We start from the raw sequence: 24,147 nt of genomic DNA, 5'->3' as shown, positions 1-24,147 counted from the left end.
AGGCTTGTAGCAAACATTTCCATTTTCTTACTTCAAACGGTGTCACCTAACATAGGTTTACCGCGCACTATTATGAAAACATATTTCAAGCTCCCTGTAAAATAATGATAACATTTTTGCTAGAAATTTACACGGGAACAGCCTTCCTGTAATTTAACATAACCTCTGAAATTAGTTATGCACACCGCTGTATCTTGAGAAGAAGTATCACATTCTTATTTTATTTCAGTACATAGTATTAAAATTAAGCAATCATTTATTTCAGCCTTTATTTCTAAAGAGTTAACAACTGCTGGAATTGCACTTATTGCAAAAACATATTATCCCAATGTTTGTTTACATGAGTCAGAGCTGTGAGGACGGAGACCTGAGGCTCACTCAAGATTGACTCACTCGTGCGTAGCGAGGAATCGATATGGAAGATGATCAGTCGCATGCAATATAAAAACTGGAGTAGAGTGTATGAGTATAGATAACGGATAAAAACTAACACGCCCGAATTTGCCCATAATAACGGATGAATCAGTAAAAGGTTCTCTTTGTAACCAAAAGATATTGCACAGATTAATATAGGAATTTTCGAAGGTTATAATAACATTGTCATTAAGACATGGGCTCTCTTTCGCTACATTGGCCGCGGTCGGGTGAGTATCTGATTCCAACATCTCACTTTAGCCCTAAGTGCCCATGCTCTAAATTCCTATTCTGCCTTAAATCATCCTTAGCAAGCTTATGATGTCTGTTTCATAGGTTTTTAATGTCCCATAACCAAAGCGAATAGGAATAAATATTTGAGAATTTTAACATTTCCTTAACGCTAAATGCGGGTTTTGCCCTGTTGTGAATTATGTTAAATCGAATATAAAATTTTATTGTTCTTATGGAATAATTTTCGGGACTGGAAATTTCTTCCGTTAAATGCTGGTTTACGTTAACTCGAGGTCACGCAAAATCGGGGTATACTGTATTATTTTATACAGTGATTTTAACTATGTCTAAGTAGTACAAACCCACCGTTTTAATAGTGAATATGAGGAGTAATACTGTTTCTTGAGCGAGCAAACATGTGATGCCAGATTTCACACTAACTACCTATGCAAGTTACAAGATATTAGAATCATTCCGCATTGACGGTTTTCACTTTTAAAAGGTGAAATTAAGTGTATCCTCCTAATGCAATTCATCATATAATTCCATCATTAGATGGAGTAATCAAATTCAATACACAACTCGCTGCGATTGCTCCAAATGATGATGTAGATATTGTATATTGTGCTGTTTTTATTTCCGTCATGTCTCTCTTTTGTTTTTTAATTTGTTCCTTCATTATGTTTTTTGGCACATTTTTAACTTGTATTATGTAAATTACTTTAACCCCCCTTTTTTGTTTACTGAATATGGCTCAAATGAGTCAAAACATGTTTGAATTTGATTACTCCATGTAATGATGGAATTATATAATGTATTGAATTAGGAGGATACACTTAATTTTACCTTTGTAAAGTACCTATGCAAGTACGATATGTTTAAAAATATTTAGTCAATATGAGCCTACACATTTCTATATCCTGCTCCTCCTCCTCCTCCTCCTGCTCCTCCTCCTCCTCCTCCTCCTCCTCCTCCTCCTCCTCCTCATCATCATCATCATCATCATCATCATCATCATCAAACGGCACCCATGCTTTCATAGCCAAAAATCAGGTGCGCCCCAGATCATGAAAAGTTTGAACGTCGTGTCTCTTGTGTATGAGGCAGAGCATTGCTGTATTCCTCTGTTCTGACATCTCTTCCTTTAACCATATATGTTTAATATGCTTGTGTGGATATTCTACAAGCTTCTCTCCACCAAATTTGACCATTCTGTTGTTATATGGTCTTCACCTGGGCTTTATTGTTTTTGAGTTCCTGAATGGCTATCTTAACTTCCTCCAGTGCGGGATCTAGGACAGTTTCATTGTTCATTGAAAAAAAAAATTTCTTACAACTTGTTTTCGTCACTCCGACACACATAGGTCTTATGGCGACAATGGGATTGGAAAGGCCTAGGAGTGATGAACATTAAAACAAGAATAATAGTTAACACCACCTTTCCAATACTTATCTTTCCTATATTTAGGAAATAAACATTACAACAGGCGTTGTAAGATGGGACATGTTTCGCTTAACAGTCGTAAGCATCATCAGCCGAAAATAAATCTTAGCCTAAAGTTAGGTCAGGGCCCTGAACCTAGTGTCCTTAACATATATGGCACCCTAAGAATCAACATTTATATTTATAAAATGAAAATAGGCTTAAAACTAGTGTGAAAAAACATGGAATCTTACAACATGGCTAAGAGAAAAAACACAATCGAGTTGAGACAGAGGATAAGAACAGAAAGTAGGCTACAATACAGAGCTGGTAGTGAAATAATTAAAATCATTAGGAAATCATTGTTACCAGTCAGTCAATCAGAATGTTCAAACATAAAAACAAGCATGAAAATATATAAGAGTGTTCATCATGGCTGAGTTAGAAAAAACACGTAATCGTGTTGCCAGAGGTAAAAACATAAGGTATAACATAGAGCTGGCAGTGCGAAGGAAGTGGCCGTGGCCTTTAGGTACAGCCCCAGCCTTTGCCTGGTGTGAAAATGGGGAAACCACAGAAAACTATTTTCAGGGCTGCTAATAGTGGAGTTCGAGCCCATTATCTCCTGGATGCAAGCTCACAGCTGTGCGCCCCTAACCGCATGGCCAACTCACCCGGTGTGTTCATTTCTTCCCCGTTTCATACTTGTGCCTCATCATCTAAGCATTCCACCTAATTCCTACATTCACAATCCAGGCTTATGTTTAACAAATCCTGAAAATACTGTGCTCAATGATCTGACATCCTATCTTTATCACCAGTGAGGTTTCCCTTATCTTTACAGTAGGCAGCCCTTTTAAATCTTTCACTCTCATGTGAAATGCTCTTATATCCTGATTGTTGTTCTCTCCTCCAGTTCATCAATCCATTTTTCTCATAATCTTTCTTCTACATTCCTTATCAGATTCTCGTCTGTTGGCATTTTTCTACTCTAATCCTTGTTCTTCTCTGTAACATTCTTCTTCTAGCTTCATTTCTTTCTTCAGTCTTCCTCCTACAGTCTTCATTAAGCTACACCGGGGTGAAGCACTGATAATTTCACGATTAAAAAACCTAAAGAGGTTAAATGTTTTTAACATTTGCAATCAATGAAATTAAATGATGGTTTCCTTCTAGGAACCTTCTTATTGATATAAAGGCCAAGAAGACATTGGGATAGAATTTTGTATGCAAACGATACTAGTGAGATTCCTTTGTAATTGTTTACATCTCTTCTGTCCCCTTTCTTGCATATTGAATTAATTAATGCATTTTTCCAGTCTTCTGGGATTTGTTCTGTTTGCCAAATGTCTTGCATGATTTTTGTTTTTTCTTTCATGGTGTTTGGGCCTGAGTCTTATCTGGCAAATTCCTCACAGTTTTCTTGGTTTTGTGCCAACTGTCAACTTTCTTTCCTGAAGCAGAGACTTGGTTGTTGATGTCCTGTAAGCTTAGTTTTGAAGTTTTTATAGAAATGTTGTGTGTCGTTTCTTTCAAATCTTTCTTGATTTGAAGTAGTTGATCCTTTTCAAATTTTCTTTTGGTCTGTCTGATCAATTGAGCTGTCTCTTTCCTCACTGCCAGGAATGTTTTGTAGTTATTCTCTGCCTTTTTGCTGTTCCAGTTGTATGCCTTCTGTCAAGATTGGATAGCTTGTTCACATTCTTCATTCCACCAAGGGTGTCTCTTCCTTTTCTGCAGAAGAATTAGTATTTCTGTTGTTGTAATCAATTTTCTTTTGAGTTTTTGCCAATTTTTTTGCCTCCTTTCTCTCTAATTCTTCTGTGAGAGATGGTTAAATCCTAGTGGGGTCAAATTTTGCAATTAGTGGCTTCATTTTTGTGAATCTCTGAGGTTTCAATTGTAGTTTGAATCTTGTCTGTGTTTGCACCCCTTCTGACTTGCATTCATAATTTCTCTGTGGTTTGGATAAGAGATTACTACAGGGTCAATTTGGAATTTGCCGATGAATGTTTTCGGTGATCTCCATGTCATTTGTTTTGAATGGTTTCTTTTTGAAGTGTGTTGACATGATTTTAAGGTTGAATATCCTGCAGAGTACAACTAATATTTGTCCATTTTGCTTGATCCATTTATGTGCTTGGAATTTTCCTATTTTTCTGTGTTTTCTTTTTTTGCCTAATTGTGCATTGAAGTTGCCTAGTTAGACTTTGACATGGTTTGGAGGAATTTTGGATACTATTTCTTTTTTTTTTTTTTTTGCTAGGGGCTTTACGTCGCGCCGACACAGATAGGTCTTATGGCGACAATGGGATAGGAAAGGCCTAGGAGTTGGAGGGAAGCGGCCGTGGCCTTAATTAAGGTACAGCCCCAGCATTTGCCTGGTGTGAAAATGGAAAACCACGGAAAACCATTTACAGGGCTGCCGATAGTGGGATTCGAACCTACTATCTTCCGGATGCAAGCTCACAGCCGCGCGCCTCTACGCGCACGGCCAACTCGCCCGGTACTATTTCTTTTAGTGTTTCCCAGGATTTGTCTACCTTCCTGCAGCCTGTTTTATTGTTTTCATTGATTGGCATGTGTGCATTAATTAGTGTATATGTTTTATTTGCACACTTTACAGTGATTGTCATTAGTCTAGTGTTTACAGGCTTCACATTTGTTATTGCATTGAGTATGTTTTCCTTGATTGCAAAAGCAACTCCTAAAAGTGGTGTATTTTTGAGAATTCGTTTGTCTGTTTTACTTTTGAAGAGTCTGTAGATCCTGAAATCCATTGTGTTTTTGTCAGAAAGTCTTGTTTCTTCTAGTGCCAGTATCTGTATTTCTTGTTCTTTTAAGGTTTGCTCTAGTTCATACAATGTTCCTGCTCATATGAGAGTATTTACGTTTAGTATTCCAAAAACGGTTTTGATGTTTGGGCGAAGTAGGCCAGAGGTCTCAGACTCCCTCTGTTTGCGTGTCAGTCCAGACTCCCCAGAATCTGACAGTCTAATTGTACTGTTCTGGATTGGTTACCACCTGGGGCAAAAGTTTGATTTCTAACATGCCTCATGGTACTTGATTATTACAAGTTTGAACCAGGGTCCATTTCTTAGGACTGGAGTGGTGAGTTCCAGAACATGAATTTCTAGTCGCATCTCTGGGGCCTATTCCACAAAAGTATGGTCTTGTACATTACAAGTTACTAGTGTGGGTTCTTGTAGTGTATGGAGTTGTACATTTCTGTGAACTGTTACAAGTCGTACAAGTAACGACATATCAATAAACATACTACGTCATAGCATGAATCAAATGGAAATTCTAAATTCCCATGGAGGGAATTAGATATTTTTCCACCAATAGAGCATATCAAAAATCAGATCAAAAATTAGATGTTTGGCTTTTCAGGCGTTTGCTCTATTAACCAGCATTTCGTCTTAGGTCTGACACTAGACTCGTCAGAGTGGGACGTGTCAGACCCTACCCACTGATGCTGAGGTGTATGCAGGTGAAATTGTCAGAAGCCTATTTATGAGGCACAGTCTGACAACTGCATACGGGAGATAAAACTCCACAATGGAATTAATGCCCGTCTAGCAATTCCAAATGGAAATTCTAAATTCCCAGCATGAATCAGCTGTTTATATTAGTATTCCTTTCGTTAAATTAGGTTATGCTTGCCTCATTTATCGTAATATTGTATTTTAAGGTGAGTTATGTAGCAAAGATTCAAAGAACTAATATTTCTGTGAATTTCATAATGCTAAAATGTTATTTTTCAGTTTCTTTCTTTGATGATAGGAAATTACTCCGTTATTGTCACCCATTCTGTTCTTCCGTGATCCTCGCATATGTCCCACGATAGTCTGACATACCTTGGTCTATCATTAGGAATCAAATGCCGCTAATAACGATATTCGGCTGCTAAACTTAATTGTTACGAAATTACAAACTCTACATGAATTGTTAAAATGGTGTCAAGAGAAACAAAGTTATTCATTTTCAAGGAAATAGAAAGAAGGAAAGATATTTTTTTTGGTGCATTCAGCGAGAGGCTGAAAAAAACAAGACAAAATAAATGGTTGGATGGAAATATTTGATTTGGGAAAAGCTCATGGAGCTTTTGAGGGGAAAAGTTGGACGTACTGTATGTAAGTAATATTCTGCTGCTCATTAATGATTCCAGGAATGTCCTTCTTGGAACATGTTTGTTCAGTATTTTCAGGCCTACAAACAATTTGAGGAAATATTACATCATTTATTGTAGCTACCACAGAATGTATTGACATATAGACTGAAGATTTTGCCATCCCATGCATATCTGCAATACCATGGTACTGACCACCATTTCCTAGCCAATATAGTGTTGTTAGTAACTGCTGTTTAGAAGAGAGAGATATATTTCTGTTCGTAGGATGTTTTAACCTATGTCCAAGTTCTTCCACTTGTATTATGCTTAACCTAAAATGCTCATTGTATTTAAATACTATGTTAAACTGGAAATTTATTCTTTCCCTGTACAGACGGTAGTTTTCATTTTCATCACCATCACTATCACTACTGCTAGACTGCATATTTATAAAAATATGTCTGAAATAAGCATATTTAAATATCACTAGTATATTTATATATTATTGTCCTTTCAGTGGTAGAGAATACTGCCCATTTCACTAGTAAGTTACAAGTACTAGTACTTTCGTGGAACACACTCATAAAAATTCACTTGTAATTTGTAAGTATGGAGTAGTAAAGTACAACTGTAAAAAATTCTTTTGTGGAACAGAAAGTCTGGTATTTGTAGTAGTTACTAGAGAATTTACTTGTAATGTACAAGACCATACTTTTGTGGGATAGGCCCCTGGTGATCAAATGCTGTCCACTTTGCCGCTTGCTGCAAGTCAGACGGGAAGTGGATTTGAGGAGTTGGCTCTTCTGTCGTCTCTGCCATTAGGTTATGTCCTCTTCTGCCTGTGAGGCTGTTGACTGTTTTTCCCTTTACCTCTGTTGATCCGCGGTTGCTAAATTGGCTTATTCGCACCTGTCTTGCATATCTACAGAAACTTTCCCTATCGGCCATTGGGACACGCCATGTCAGGGTTGAGGGCCCCCTCCCCAGTGTCTCACTTAGGGTTATGCCTAGCTCTTACTCACTTCAGAGCTAAACCCCCACGCAAGGTGACCGTGATGATGATGATGATGATGGTGATGGTGATGATGATGATGATGATGATGATGATTATTATTATTATTATTATTATTATTATTATTATTATTATTATTATTATTATTATTATTATTGAGCCTCTGTGGCTCAGTGGCAGCGTGCCGGCCTCTCACCGCTGGATTCCGAGGTTCAAATCCCGGTCACTCCATGCGAGATTTGTGCTGGATAAAGCGGAGGTGGGACAGGTTTTTCTCTGGGAACTCCAGTTTTCCCTGTCATATTTCATTCCAGCAACACTCTCCAATATCATTTCATTTCATCTATCAGTCATTAATCATTGCCCCAGAGGAGTGCGACAGGCTTTGGCAGCTGGCACAATTCCTATCCTCGCCGCTAGATGGGGGCTTCATTCATTCCATTCCTAACCCGGTCGAATGACTGGAAACAGGCTGTGGATTATTATTATTATTATTATTGGTGATGAAACTACAAAAATCTTCCAAGATCTTAACCTTGGAACATACTTTGTTGTGAAGTCTAATTGACAGTACTGTTTATAGGTTCCTTTGAAGTGAACTTCCCAAGATTTTAAATTGAATATGTATCTTAGATAGGGTGTTCCTGTGATAAAATCTTATGAATCTCTGTGTGGATATGAATTATCTTTATTTACCTACAAAGAAATTGCAATCTTGGATATTAAGGTATCTGTCCCAGTTTTATATGCTGTCTTATTGTTCTTGATCTCTTCTATTATTTTCTGATCATTTGTCACCAATTGTCTAATCATATTATGTGTCTTTGTTATGCTTTCTCCTTGTGACAGTCTTGATAATTTTCAGGAAGCTAATAAAATAAAATAAACACACAATGAAGATATTTACATCGGCTGTTCAAAATATCGTCCCCCAGCTTCAATTCGGGCATGATAATGTTGCAGTAATGTCTGGCTTGTCTGGTCGAACAACCCGGATGTCGTTCTAACGATGTCTTAAGCCATGAGAATTCTTGTCAGTTGGTCCTCTTTAGTCTATAGTCTCGTAGACAAGACTCTTCACGTGACCCTACTAGAAGAAGTCTTGTAGTCCGATCATGCGAACAAGCTGGCCACACAACATGACCTCCTTTTCCTTTCCACTTGCCTGAGAATGTTGGATTAATCCCTTCAGTGGCAGATTCTGGTAGACCTCCTGTGCCAGAGTGGTGAGGTTTTTCTGGAGGAAATTATTTATTTTTAGAAAGCAAGGAATGAATAACAATTATTAATGGAACACATTAATATATTATTCAATGTTAATAAAAACTTACTTTACTCTCTGTTTACACTTTTTTCACGGTAGGCCTGTGACATGGTTTCATAAAATATTGGTGTTTTGAGAATACTGTACTGTGACCAATACATTTTTATTTCAGTCTTTTGTATTATTCTCACCAACAACACTAACGAAATAAACTGCCGAATTTCATAACAGTTTGTTTCTTTCCAAAACTGTATTCTTATATGCGGATATTTATTTACAAGTTTTTCAATGCACTTTTGGCATACACATTTTTTTCGGTCACTATCAAATTTACAACTTCATCCACTAGAAACAGTTCAAAACATTCAATCGCACTCACCTCTGATAATAATCCAACCCTAACACCAGGATTTCTCGTAAATGGAATTATATTAGGTTACACTATCCCCAGGCTTACACATTTTCCACACAAATGTATGTTCAACATCTCCTACCATTACTTTAGCTTGTGACGTAATATCATCTTCACTTTCACTAGAAATATTAAGAAGGTCATCATCCGAAGAATCAATAGAATCATTATCACTATTATCAGAAATACTAATGTCACTTACAGATTCATCTTTGATATAGTTTCTTATTTTGTCTTCAGACAAACATCTCTTCCATTTCACACCTGCCATTTCTGTTTACCCCATTAGCTGGCCTGAGATTGTATATGAAAAGTAGAGAAGATAAGGCATATTTTAGACCAGAGACTTTATGAATACAGCTGGAAACCCTCTGGCCATCTGCTGAGACTGCTGGAAAAGATTTTTCAAAGAGATTACCAATCGCGAGAAATTGGGCAATTGCAAAATTAACACTGCAACTAAACACTAATTTCTCGGGCGGTGACGTTATGGGCAAGCGTGCGCCACCCGAGAATTCCTCGGGCATGCCACTGAAGAGGATAAGGTGTTTGTGAGCAGTGCTCAAAAAGAAGTGTGGAGTGCCATCATGTTGAACTCACAAGCATTGACAAACAACAAGTGGGATATGGTCCAAACACAGTGTACTCCTATGGTATTGAGTGAGGTGGAAGAAGAAAGGGGCCTGTTCAGTACCCATCTACTATGCCCACATCTTCTTCCTTGTGTTTTCCCAATTATCTAGGGTCGGCACTCTGTATGGATTTAGCTCAGTTTTACAGCCAGGTGCCTTTCTTGATGCTAACCCTGTGTGAAGAAATGTATTTGGTATACTTGCGTCTCTAGTGATTTGTAGTGTAATGTGTTGTATGTAAATGAAAATGTGTATTAAGACTAACAATTAACCCCCAGTCCCCAAGCTACCCTTAGTTAACCAAATGAGGTTATAATCCCTGGCCTGGCCAGGAATCGAACTTGGGGCCTTCTGAACCAAAGGTCACTGCGCTGACCATTAAGCCAAGGAGCCAGGCTGTCGTATGTCCACTCCAAATCTGTCTTGAGGGTCCCTCGCAGTTTTTGGGTCGGAATTCTCATTAGCCCTGTTCATACTATTTAGAATCGTATCTCTTCTGAAGGCTTCTTTGGTGAAAGCACATATGCAGTAAGGTGACAGTCGACCATACAGTGCTGCAGTAAGCATTGACTAGACATGACGTTCAGTGCGAAGTCAGCAGGGATCAGTGCGTGAACTTTCTGAGGGTAGTAAAGGTGCAGTTGTTGTCCCACATTACTTTCCAAAGTGTAATAATAATAATGATAATAATTACGGTTTTTGGAGACGCCGAGGTGCCAGAATTTTGTCTTGTGGGAGTTCTTTTACATGCCGGTAAATCTACCGACGCGAGGCTGATGTATATGAGCACCTTCAAATATCACCAGACTGAGCCATGATCGAACTTGCAGAGTTGGGGTCAGAAGGCCAGCAGCACCTCAACCGTCTTGAGTCACTCAGCCCAGCACTTTCCAAACAGTACTGTATGTGACACCCATTTGACGAGCAACAAAGCGCATCATCTGAGCCATATGATCAAGCACTGCTTCCTCCCAGTCAGGCATCCGTAGGGTTTGTCTTCTTTCTTAGTCATGATAATCATCATCATCCTGCTGGATTGGGGCATTTCTGGCACTTCTCCACCTTCCTCTCTCCTTCTACCACTCCTCTTCTATCATTTTGTCCTAGTCCAGGTTTCTTCTTCTTGCACTGTTCTTGTCTCTCTCTTGCTCTCTTTCCCCTCGAACTTCATCTTCGTAATCTGTTTTGGTATTCTTTTCTCCTCCATCTTCTTTACATGTCCAAACCATCTTAGTTTTTTTTTTTTTTTTTTTTTTTTTTTTGCCAGTTGCTTTACGTCGCACCGACACAGATAGGTTTTATGGCAACAATGGGATAGGAAAGGATTTGGAGTGGGAAGGAAGCAATCGTGGCCTTAATTAAGGTACAGCCCCAGCATTTGCCTGGTGTGAAAATGGGAAACCACGGAAAACCACATTCAGGGCTGCCAACGGTGGGGTTCGAACCCACTATCTTCCGGATGCAAGCTCACAGCTGTGCGCCCCTAACCGCATGGCCAACTCGCCCAGTCCATCTTAGTTTACTCCTATCAAATCTCTCATTTAGGTTTTCCATTCTAACCTCCTTTCTCACATTTTTGTTTCTCAATCTGTCTTGTCTTTTCTGTCATACTTGTTAGGTATTTTATTTCACTGGCTTGAATTCTACTCTCCTCTCTACATGTTCTTGTCCAGATCCCAGCTGCATAAGTCAATATGGGTGCATAATATATTTTATCTCTTTACACTTCCTTTGTACATCCTAATTCCAGACATGTTTTTTTTAATATTCTGGTAGAATGCAGTGCCCTGTTGCACCCTCTTGCTAATCTCCATGTCCAGCCTTGTATTGTACATTTATTCACTGCCAAGGTATTTGAAACTATCAAGAATTTCAAGGTTTTGACCACCAATTTTCACAATGCCTTTCCATTGTCTTTCTCCTCTTGGTATCGCCACGGTCTTGCTTTTCTCTGCGCTGCTTTTCATGCCATACTTTTCAAATTTTTAAATTCATTACATCAAGTTGTTGTTGTACTTGTTTGCTGTTTTTTCCCCAGATTACAACATTGTCTACATGCAGTAGTAAATTCATCTCCCTATTCCCAAATGTTCCCTCTGTCTCCTTTACTATTTTGTCCATAACTATTAGAAACAAAATAGGTGATTCCGCTGTCTTGTCCAGTTTCATTTCTAAACCATTCCGTCTTTCCAACTGCTGCTGCAGTTGTACATTGCTTGCATCATATCTACAGTTTGTGTACCCAGTTTCACTTTGTCCATGGTTTTCCAAACCTTCTTCCTGGGAACAATATCGCATCCCTTTGTTAGATCTACGAATGTCATGCCCAGCCCCTTTAGACATTCCCAATTTTTTTCTCTATTAATTGCCCCATGCTGAAGATTGGTTCCTCTGTAGATCTTCCACTTCTAAAGCCTTACTGTTTCTCTTGCAACTCACCTTTCTTCTCATTCTCCTCTCTCATATCCTTTCCAGTATTTTTGGCACTGGTGATAAGAGTGTGTTTCCTCTATATTTATCAGACACTTTTTTTTTTGTCCCCCTCCTTAACCCATTGAATTCTAGAATTATTAGCTATATCTATAACACAGAATACCAATTTAAAATGGAAGATGCTATGTACAATATACTCTATTATAAGTATCATAGTATAATGGACTGAAATCAGTTATTTAGGTATTCCGCAATGCTTCTTATTTTTTCGCTTATCACTTGCGCCTACAGTTTCATTATCACAAAAATGCATAAATCTTGAAATAAGAAGCACACAACAGAGTTTCAACAATACTCCTCTTTGACCAGTTTATTTTCACTGAGGGCTTTTTTTACTTGAGCCATAATAATGCATAGTGCAAAGTAAGCCTTCATTTCATCATTAGTTGTGTCAAACCATTTATCATCGTAAAGTTTTTGTTTATGCTCAGATGGCTGCATTTTGACAAGGAACTCCAGTAGCAGAAGACACTCCGCCTAATCTCCAAGGATCAAACAACAGTATTGATATTACCTCTCTCCAGAGATGTTCAAGGAAGACTATACTGTAGAACAGCAAAAAAACTGTCATATATTTTACTTTAATGTCATATATTTGTATCATGCCAAATTATTGACACCAAATCGTGACAAAGTTCAGCACATCTCTGAGAAGTGGTCCGGTTCTTCAGTCTCGGCGGCTGACTACGTCTCTGAGATAATGTTAAGATGGCAGTGGGTTAAAGGCTGGTATTCTTATTCCCTTTCACTAGTTTTCTGGCACACACTTCTGTTTCCATATGTCAGATTGATTCATGTGCCCTTCTCCAGTATCCCTAAAAGTCATTATCATCATCATGGGAGCACTCTATATGAGTGTAGGAGATATGCAAAGAGGTCTTTTCCCATAATATCCTTGAGATGGATACAGCACATGCTGGATGATGATAAGCTTAATAAAAACAAATATAGTATATTGATAATTTCTTGATACATATCTGTTATCTTGCTTCATATTTCATTGTGTATGTTTCTATATACATGAGTTAAACATGATTTATGCAATTACCAAGCGAGCTAGTGGTGCGGTTTGGGTCGCTTAGCTGTGAGCTTACATTTGGGAGATGGTGGGTTCAATTCCCGTCGTCAGTAGCCCTGAAGATGGTTTTCCATGGTTTCTCATTCTCACCCCAGGCTAATGCTGGGGCTGTACTTTAATTAAGGCCACAGCCACTTCCTTCCCAATCTTAGACCTTTCCCATCCTTGCGTTGCCGAAAACCTTCAGTGTGTTAGTACGACATTAAACAACTCAAAAAAAAGGAAAGATTCATGCACTTATTCAGGATTTTGGGAAAACATGCAGTCGAAGGAAACATTTCCAAGAAGAAGCAAAGGAGAATTAAAAGTAAAGCCATGCCACCTGTGAAGGGAAATATGCAATGGCCTACTGTATTTTTGGTTTTATAATTATACTTCTAGTTATAGTGTGTTTGTTAATAATTGTTACCATACTGTCTTTTATTCTTCTGATTAGTTGTAAAAGTCCAGAGGAGGAAGTATTAATGTTAAAATTATGTATACATTTGCTGATGATATCTTAATAACTTACAAAGGACTATGTGAAACGCAAATTATGGAAGACATAAATTGTGAATTGGACAAGTTATCGGACTGGGCTTTATCTAAAAAAATGATCATAAATGTGACTAAAACAAAACACTTAATCTTTCATAAAACAGCCCATAAGATAACAGCGGCTAACACTGTTATCCTAAAGGACCAAGTAATAGAGCGAGTCAACTCAGCTAAGTATCTTGGTATAATATTAGACTCAACACTTTCCTGGAAAAGCCATATTGATTATGTAATCAGCAAAATTACCCCTTTGATAGGAATAATGCACAGATTAAGATACAGTAATTTTTCTCATCAACAATTGAAGTGTATATATTATGCAATGATCCACTCACATCTAACATACGCAAGCTTTATTTGGGGAAGATGTAGGAAAGATTACATTAATAATTTGGAAATCCTACAAAAAAGAGCCATCAAAATCATGTATGGATTCCCCTTCCTCAAACCTTCACATGAAGTTTTTTCAGAGTCAAATATTCTGCCCTTTCCATAAACAAATTGCATTTTCATCAGCAGTCTTTATGTATAAGCTAGACAGGAAATTAACCCATTCTACTGTTAACTTCTCCCATTTTAGTGAAATTCATGGATATGAAACTAGAGGATCATTAAGGATGTATCCCTCTCACTCTAATTCAGTAAAGTACGGAGTGAAAGGCATAGAATCATCAATGTTTAGGGAATATAATGTGTTGCCTCCTGTTATAAAGAACTCTAAATCGGTTATATGTTTTAAGAAAAAACTGAAGGAATATGACTCTATTATAGATATCATAATATAATCTCTATATAACTTGCTTTAATTAATACAATAATATATATATATTGTCCATATTTAGTATATTACAGCCATGCAATATCTGAATATACTTCTGAAAAACTATGATCCTAACATGTAAAAAAAAAAAATTTAAAAAAATGTACTTGTCACTTTACAGAAAAGCCATTGTATATGAAATTTAATTATTGTATTGCCTTAAAAAAGTATGTACTGTATTGTCCCTATCACGAGCCAGAGGCTCATGGGACCTTTTGTCACCAATAAATAAATAAATAAATACATAAACATTGTCATTGCTATATGTGGTGTAATATTTATTATGTTTGTTTACCAAAATAAAGTATTTTATTAATTGTACTAATTCCTTTTTTGTTTTCCTCCTTAAAGGTGTGAAGGTTGTAGAAAACTGCGGTGTTGAACAGATTTTGAATCAAGATGGAAAGGTTGCGGCTGTCAGAACAAGTAAAGGCCTGATTGAATGTGAATATTTTGTAAATTGTGGAGGATTCTGGGCTCGAAATATTGGCAAAATGAGTGAACCATATGTAAAAGTTCCACTTCATGCATGTGAGCATTATTATCTCCATACGAAGCCAATTTCTGGTCTTGATCCAATGACTCCTGGTAAGTGCTAATGTGTATTATGTCTTTTGACTTCATTTTATCTCTTTAAATTTCGAGTTTACTAATTTATATAAAGTATAATCAATGGATTCAGTAAAGTTGACTGATTTGGGAAGATGGTTTCAAGTATATCTCTTCCATATTCCAAAAAACATTGGGAATATGGAAGAGATATAGTGATAACATTCTTTGATTTAGAAAAAGCTTATGGTAGTGTACCCAGAGCAAAGGTATGGAAAGTAATGCAACAGAAAGGATTTGGAAAGCAAATGATGGAATATGAGCAAGTAATGAACAAAAATTGTTGCACCAAATGTGTTGGGGGGGGGGGGGGGGGGAGGCCAGAGTGGTTTTGGAATGATCTATGACAAGGAAGTGTGCTGTAACCACTGTTATTTATAATGGTTATGGATGAAATTGTGAAGGAGTCAAAGGTAAAATTTTGTGACAGCAAGTTGAAGCTAATGCTGTTTGCAAATGATAATGTAGTGTGGGGAGCAAGCAGAGGAAGCACAAGGGCAACTCGACATGTTGAGTGAGATTATAGAAAATTATGGAAGGAAAATCAGTGTGGTAAAGAGTAAGACAATGGTGTTGACTAGAGAAGGACGGGAAGGGGAAGTAGTTATAAAAATAAAGGGACAAAACCTTGAGAAATTGTGGAGAACTTCAAGTATTTGGAAAGCGAACTGATGCAGGATCCAGTGGTGGATGTGGAGGTCGGTGAAAGTTTTCAACAGCGATATATATTCTACCAGAGTGTGAGAAACCTGGTGTGAAGGAAGGAAGTACTAATGATATATAAAGAGGTGATGTATAAGATGTACTATTGCTCAGTTCTGACATATGCAGCAGAGACCTGGACACTGACAGAAAGACAGGAGAATAAAATCCAGGCCAGTGAAACTATCTTGAGAAATATGAAAGGAAGGACATGAAAAGACATAGTAAGAAATGAGGACATCAGAGTGGAAAATCTTTTACAGAGTGGAGGGTGATAACCTTAGAAGGTTTTGACATATTAAGAGGATGGAAGAGGGAAGGATGCTGAAGCAGATGATGAAAACCCAGACAGAAGGAAGGAGGGCAAGAGGGAGACCCAGACTAAGGTGGTTGAAAATGATTAAGAATAGATAATTAGAAGAAACGTGGATTGGAACACAGTTAAGGAGGAGCAATCCTGTTTGGATAGAAGAAGATGGAAAGGTGCCATAAACATCCCAACCTGGTAGGAGCTGGACGAGGAAAATGGAAAATAATGATGATGATGATGATGATGATGAATTCCAAGCATGTTCACAGGTATTGTTGACGAGCAGTAGTAAATTCATTATCTGTGCCACAACTGATCCCAATAATTTACCATCATAACAGATGACTTCAGGTGTAATAAGTTGTAGCTTTCAGCAGTAAAGGCAGAACGATCCTACTCCTTGTCTCTGCTGCACTTCTGTGTGGTTTTCATCTGCAGTCAAAATGTAGTGAAATTCATTTCTAAACACTATGCATCATCATCCTATATGTGTTCAAGCCATGTGGTTATGTTAGCACTGTAAGCGAAGCTGCTGCTGATATAGTCTTAATAAAAGTGGTATCCAGTATTCGGGAGATAGTGGGTTCGAGCCCCACTGTCGGCAGCCCTGAAGATGGTTTTCCGTGGTTTCCCATTTTCACACCAGGCAAATGCTGGGGCTGTACCTTAATCAAGGTCACGGCCGCTTCCTTCCCACTCCTTGGCCCTTCCTGTCCCATCGCCGCAAGACCTATCTGTGCCGGTGCGACATAAAGCAAATAGCAAAAAAATAAAAAATAAAAATAAAAGTGGCATGATTTCTATTGAGCTTGGACCAGACAGTATGAAATATACAACCCCACACTATGGCCTCTTTCAAACTCTGTAAGTTGCCATTATTGAAGATGAATGTTTATTTTGGGTATTGTCTGAACTCTTGTGGCCTTCCCTCACTGGACACACTCTCTATTAGGCTAATTACCGTATTTGCCCACGTAATTTTCACACTCTTTTGACCATATATTTTGTTCTAAAATCAAGCTGTGTAAATTATGTGGAATTTTTCTCGAAAGCTTGAAATTGCAATAAAAATAAGTAAAATCACCATGATACCTGTGAAAAGACCATATTGTGTCAACGTTGAACATTTATTTACAGATCAGGCATTCGTTAATAAAAACGTCATCTCTGTCAAAGCATTGCATGCTGTACGTATTTGCAGTATTCCACAACTGCAATATTATATAGGCCTATACAGAAAATAACAGCAATCAAATTCTCAAATTGATACGCTTTTCATTTACCGGTAGATCTGCAACATTTTAGCACTTGTTTCAAGTAGGCGGTATAGGTAATGCGTTAATGTTATGAACACAGCACAAAAATGCAAGTCATATGGTGGTAATATGTGCACTGAAGAAACCCTTCTGCAGTTCATTGTTGCTCTCCGACGTCCAGTCATCACATTCAGAAGAGTGGAATTCCTTCTCGTTCCAAAGTTATGATCTGAAAGACTATCCAGCAAGTTGGATATTCCCATTTTTCTGAATCTCTTCCTACCCATTTCACACAAAATTAAATTCCACCTTCCTACTATCCATTGGCACATTAATTCTGAAGAATGTCTCCAAATCATGCCACCTGGAGTGAATTTGTGATCGCCTGCTGCCATTCATTCCGCATAAGAACTGTGGATATGAACTTTATACTGTTTAACACACTACTACAGAGAGCGAATTGCAGCATGCATCTGTGGTAACAGCCTGCTGCAGGCACCAAGATCGGAATGTAGTTTTCCTCCAGGTTAAACTAGACTGGACTGGGAGATAGTGGGTTCGAACCCTACTGTCGGCAGCCCTGAAGGTGGTTTTCCATTTCCACACCAGGCAAATGTTGGGCCACAGCCAATTCCTTCCCCATCATATAATGGGATTCCTATCCCATCATCACCATAAGACCATAAGTGTCGGTGCAACATAATAAAAAAAAGAAAAACCCTAAACTGCAGCTGGTGGTGATGTCAGAGGTTGACTTTATTGCTAAGATGCAGAATATACTTTGAGACAACAAAAATGATGCAGGCAAAATAAGAATCCTTAATAATTACTTATCAAAATTGGGGTACAAAAATGACGTGGGCAAGTACTGTTAAGAGAAATGAACAAACTTGTTTTAATTCTTTTCCTGGGTTTGTTAGCTTTATTTCCTTTGATGTACTGCCCTCCTCCACTAATACACCACCCCAAACACCATATCAACTTCTGAAAACAGTCATAATAGACATTTTTGGGAAGTCCGCCTACAATTTCTCTTCGACATTTTTTCTCAGACATTAAAGGAATTTCAGGTAATTCCAAGGGTGGTGTTAGGTGTCACTGTTTATGCTTCAGGTAGGAATTTGTGATAGATAATACTGTTGATGTAAGAAAATGAAACCATTAAGACCACACTCACATTTTAGTAAGGCATCTGTTGTAATGTGATCTAGGTTTGGTATAGGTACTCTAAAGCTTGGAATGAGGTACCAACCCAACATTTTTGTGGAGTACTTGTGAATCTTTTGACTTTGCTATGGTGGGAAGGTTCTTGGAAGCACATAGACGATTTGTAGGTGCAACCATATAGAATGGGTATCTGTCTAGAGACCAGACTAAAGAATCGTTCATCAGAACCTTTTCAGAAGTTGCGTGTTTTTTTTTTTTTTTTTTTCCTAGAACCGAAATGACTCTCTGATATTAGCCAGTGTGGTTTAATTGTAATGATGCTAACGTACACCTAAAAGCAAAAAAGAAACTATGGTTGTATTTTCCAAGAACCTATACCTCTCTCTAATTATAATTTATAGGTGATGGCTTCAAAGTTAAATATTCGAGAGTTAAATCTAGGAAACAGATGGAGAACATTGACTTGCCCTGTAAGACTGTGTGGATAGAGTACACATAAAAGAAATACATGGGCTCAAAATTTTTGGCTGCAGTCTTCCTTGGTGGAGGATAGAATGATAATGATCATTGTTAGCAAGTAGACGTGTGAGGTGAGGGGAGTTGGGGAACAGACAGACAAGAGAAGGGAAAGAAGGCACAGTTATCTAATGTTAAAGCCAGGTGCTCCCTTGGACCTAAGCACCAGTTGACGTCCAACTTCGAAATCTTTTAGGGCGAGAGGGTGGGAAGTAGGGGGGTAAATGTTTGAGTATTTTAACTGTGAAACACTCGTCAAACATGGTTGGTTTGATAGTGCCTGTTGTGAACGGCGACAGTAAGATCTATGTTGGGGGTTTTGCAGGTACTGTGGTGGCAGCATATATCTTTAGTTAGGGTGTTGCTAGTTAAGCCAATGTAGAAAGCTGGGCAGACCCTGCACTGAAGCTTGTAGATGATGTTGGATGAGGTACAGTCATGACAACCTTGTATGGGGTAAGACTTGTTGGTGATGCTGCTGGTAAAAGTGGTGCTTGGAGTATATATATGGCAGGTCTTACAGCAGTTGTGTTCGCTGGAGATAGAGCCAGAAGTGGGTGGAGGTTGGTATGGTTTATAGTTAGTGAGAGTGTTTTTGTGGTTAGGTGGGTGCCAGAAAGTGATTGTAGGGCTTTTTGTAAGATCTCAGGTGTAGGGTGAGGGTGGGAGAAGATAGAATGCTCGTTGTAAAATGTGATTTATTTTGTATAGACCAGGATATGTGGTTATGAAGGGTACTGCGTTAGGTTGTTTAGGGAGTCTGGGGACAGAGTTTATGACCCAGGAGATCTGGCGGTCAGCCAGTTGGGCGGGATAAGAACTTTCCTTGATGTTGACCTTCATCTGCAGGATGACAGAATCGACACCTCTGTACACGTCAAACCCACCAGCTATCAGCAGTATCTCCATTATAACAGTTTTCACCCATATCACATAAAACAATCTACAATTCAGCCTGGCCATCTGGCCCGTGCGAACAACAACAACCTGAGGAAGGTGTTTACTGCTAGTGGTATTCATTATTCTGATGAGTACTTAAATTTGATATGATAATGGTAATTATTCTTTAATTTTAACAGATGGTGATAGTGGTGATGATGATGATAATTATTATTGTAATTATATTATTTATATATAATGTTTATTATTATTATTATTATTATTATTATTATTATTATTATTATTATTATTATTATTATTATTATTATTATTATTATTATTATTATTATTATTATTATTATGTTAGCTCCTCAAGTATCTTCAGTAATTATTATTAATTAATAAGCATCTTCCCTCTTGTTGGAACATTCTGTATCCAATAAATGAATAAATAAATCAATATATAAAATAATGATACAAATAATAATAATCATCATAATAATTTTCCAGTTCATGACAATATTAGAGGAAGGTCACGAATTTGGGAAAAGAATTGTAGTCAAAGGTGGGAGACAAAACAGCATGTGAGAATAATTTCCTCAGCAGAGTCTCGAGTTACAGACTCCATCACTTTCCGTACCCACTGATGTGTACCCTTACAAACATAAGCCATTTACATCACTTAGGTTGAGCCTTACAAAAATAGCCCCCACAATATCAGGGTTTACGGGGCGAGTTGGCCGTGCGGTTAGGAGCGCACAGCCATGAGCTCACATCCGGGAGATAGTGGGCTCGAACCCCACTGTCGGCAGCCCTGAAAATGGTTTTCCATGGTTTCCCATTTTCACACTAGCAAATGCTGGGGCTGTACCTTAATTAAGGCCACGGCCGCTGCCTTCCCTTTCCTAGGCCTTTCCTGTCCCATTGTTACCATAAGACCTATCTGTCCGTACGACATAGAGCAAAAAAAAAAAAAAAACCAGGGTTTAAATAAAAATTTTGTGTGGCTATTTATAGCCGAGTGCAGCCCTTGTAAGGCAGACCCTCTGATGAAGGTGGGCGGCATCTGCCATTGTAGGTAACTGCGTGTTATTGTGGTGGAGGATAGTGTTGTGTGTGGTGTGTGAGTTGCAGGGATGTTGGTGACAGCACAAACACCCAGCCCCGGGGCCATTGGAATTAATCAATGAAGCTTAAAATCCCTGACCCGGCCAGGAATCGAACCTGGGACTCTCTGAACCGAAGACCAGTATGCTGACCATTCAGCCAATGAGTTGGACGGGGTTTAAATACAGAGCATGGACAAACTAGGAAGAAAAATTTTGTGCTGGGTTTATGCCAGACTGCCAGGAAAAAAATCAAAATAGAAAGGCAGAAAAGAAAAAGAAAATAAACAGCTAATTCAAAAATGATTACTACAAATTTAAACAATAAAAACAATGGTGCATATTATCTGGAGCCAGTCTGAAGTCCAGTGGCATATGTATATGAACACTTTGGTGATTTTACTTTCTAATATCAAATACGAGTACAAGTACCGAATCTTAGGCTTGGTATCTGGTTTATATGAGCCTTGAATCACAGCATATCATAAGTAAGGTGATCCGAGCCAGTTGGCCACGTAGTTAGGGTTGTGTAGCTGTGGGCTTGCATTCAGGAGATGGTGGATTTGAATCCCACTGTTGGCATCCTTGAAGATAGATTTCTATGGTTCCCCATTTTCACACCAGGAAAATGCTGGGGCTGTACCTTAATAAAGACCATGGCCTTCTTCCTTCTCAGTCCTACCCTTTCCCATCCTTGCTTCACCGAAAACTTTCACTGTGTTAGTGTGACATTAAACCACTAGCAAAAATGTAAAAATATCGTGAATATTTGTTGTCTCTAAATATCTCCAAAATAGGGTAGCAAATACACCCTTAAAACAAGTCAGCCCCATAGCTCCAGGTTAAAAAGAAAGAAATGGCAATCTTGATGCTTCATTTTATAGATCAGAGTTTTATTTTCATAAACAAGTCAACAATATCAGGAAATTGTTGATATTGTTGCCACTTTCTTGCCCCATCGTCCATCATTCATCACCCAACATCACTTTCTAGTATGGTTCAGATTAATATAAATCTCTTCCATGTAATATATAATTGCAGTCCCTTCTTTAATTTTTTGTTGGAATTTCATCCACGCAGCTGCAATGTCTCTTCGCTTCATTAAGAACTTCCTTCCATCATTACACCTTTTGAATCTAAAATCAATTGATTTTAAAATCGTGTGCATTCAAGTCGTACTTTCATTGTAACTCACATCATCTCCTATTTTAGTTACCAACTTTTTTTGCTGTAGGAAATTCACCCCAGTCGTAAATTGCAAAATTTTATACCTCAGAACCCATTTGTTGAATTACACAAGTAATTTTAATGTAAGGAAATCCACCTTTTCAATACATGCAAAACTGTTGCACGTAAGTTATACTACAACATTTTTATTATTATGAAGGTACCGGTTTCAACAAGTTTTCACTGTCATCATCAGCCTTTCGTAAAACCAAGCAAGAGAATATATTCACATATAGCAGCAATATACACACACTAGGTAAAATTTGTATAACAACACACGTTTAAAATAGTTTATATAAAATACATGAGATTGCTACGCGTTGGCGGCGTAATGGTCTTATATTGCCTTTGTACATAAGTTGAGGCACTTTCATTAAAGTTGGGCTTTGGTATGGTAAAGCTTAATGAACACGTCAAAATCATGATAAGTGTCTTATTCATAGTGAAATGCGGCACTGAGGAATAGTCTGAGCGCTGTTGATGGCATAGTCTTATCTTAAAATAGTACTATGCACGTCGAAAGGTGGTTTTCAGTGTACATGTAGGTCCTAGGATGATATGTAGGACTGAGGTTCCTAACCAGCTCCAGTTGTCAACTCCTCTCCATAGAGTAAGCTTCTTGGCACGCTGCGGCAAGGTTTCACGTGATATAGATGTTGATTCCCATAGGGAATATGAAATATATGTTCCGAATGAGTAAATTTATAATACCAATATAAATGGTCCGTTATTGGACATTATAAATTTTCCAGCTAACTCATTTCTGGTTGCCAGCGTTTCGCCCCCGTGTGCTAGGCTGGGCTCATCAGTTGGTACCTAGCACACCTACCAAGATGCTGGCTAGTGCATACCGTGGAGGCCACTGCGTAGGCTAATTGTAGCCACCGGCAGTGCCAATGCACTATGAGAGACTTTGTCTCATTACCAAAAATTGATGCCTGCTTGGCCATCAGATGATATAGATGTTGATTCCCATACGGAATATGAAATACATGTTCCGAATGAGTAAATTTATAATACCAATATAAATGGTCTGTTATTGGACATTATAAATTTTCCACCTAACTCATTCCTAGTTGCCAGCGTTTCACCCCCGTGTGCTAGGCTGGGCTCATCAGTTGGTACCTAGCACACCTACCAAGACGCTGGCTAGTGCATACCGTGGAGGCCACTGCGTAGGCTAATTGTAGCCACCAGCACTGCTAATGCACTATTAGAGACTTTGTCTCATTACAAAAAATTGATGCCTGCTTGGCCATCAGATGATATAGATGTTGATTCCCATAGGGAATATGAAATATATGTTCCGAATGAGTAAATTTATAATACCAATATAAATGGTCCGTTATTGGACATTATAAATTTTCCAGCTAACTCATTCCTGGTTGCCAGCGTTTCGCCCCCGTGTGCTAGGCTGGGCTCATCAGTTGGTACCTAGCACACCTACCAAGACGCTGGCTAGTGCATACCGTGGAGGCCACTGCGTTGGCTAATTGTAGCCACCAGCACTGCCAATGCACTATGAGAGACTTTGTCTCATTACCAAAAATTGATGCCTGCTTGGCCATCAGATGATATAGATGTTGATTCCCATAGGGAATATGAAATATTTGTTCCGAATGACGTTTCACGTTCCGCTTGAACCGAGGAACCTGTCCTACATATCATTCTAGGACCTACATGTATACTGAAAACCACCTTTCGACGTGCATAGTACAATTTTAAGATAAGAAGACTATGCTACGAACAGCGCTCAGACTGTTCCTCAGTGCTGCATTTCACTATGAATAAGACACTTATCAAGATTTTAATGAGTTCATTAAGCTTTATTATACCAAAGCCCAACTTTAATCAAAGTGCCTCAACTTATGTACCGAGACAACATAAGACTATTACGCCGCCAACACGTAGCATTCCACATATATTTTATATAAACTGTTTT

The 24,147-nt window shown here is 38.3% G+C and overlaps 1 protein-coding gene across 2 annotated transcripts in view; it reads left to right on the top strand.

Annotated features, from left to right (window-relative positions):
• LOC136862737 (pyruvate dehydrogenase phosphatase regulatory subunit, mitochondrial) overlaps nt 1-24,147 on the top strand; it is a 372,304-nt gene that overhangs the window by 54,009 nt on the left and 294,148 nt on the right. For both annotated transcript variants that reach the window (XM_067138964.2, XM_067138965.2), the window contains exon 4: nt 14,785-15,021. In XM_067138964.2, coding sequence (XP_066995065.1) covers nt 14,785-15,021 — 237 coding nt within the window. The remainder of the gene's footprint in view (nt 1-14,784; nt 15,022-24,147) is intronic.

This window comes from Anabrus simplex, chromosome 2 (assembly GCF_040414725.1).
Source record: "Anabrus simplex isolate iqAnaSimp1 chromosome 2, ASM4041472v1, whole genome shotgun sequence".
NCBI classification, from domain to species: domain Eukaryota; kingdom Metazoa; phylum Arthropoda; class Insecta; order Orthoptera; family Tettigoniidae; genus Anabrus; species Anabrus simplex.
The sequence above is the reverse complement of the archived record's forward strand: the minus strand, read 5'-3'. Positions and strand labels throughout refer to the sequence as shown.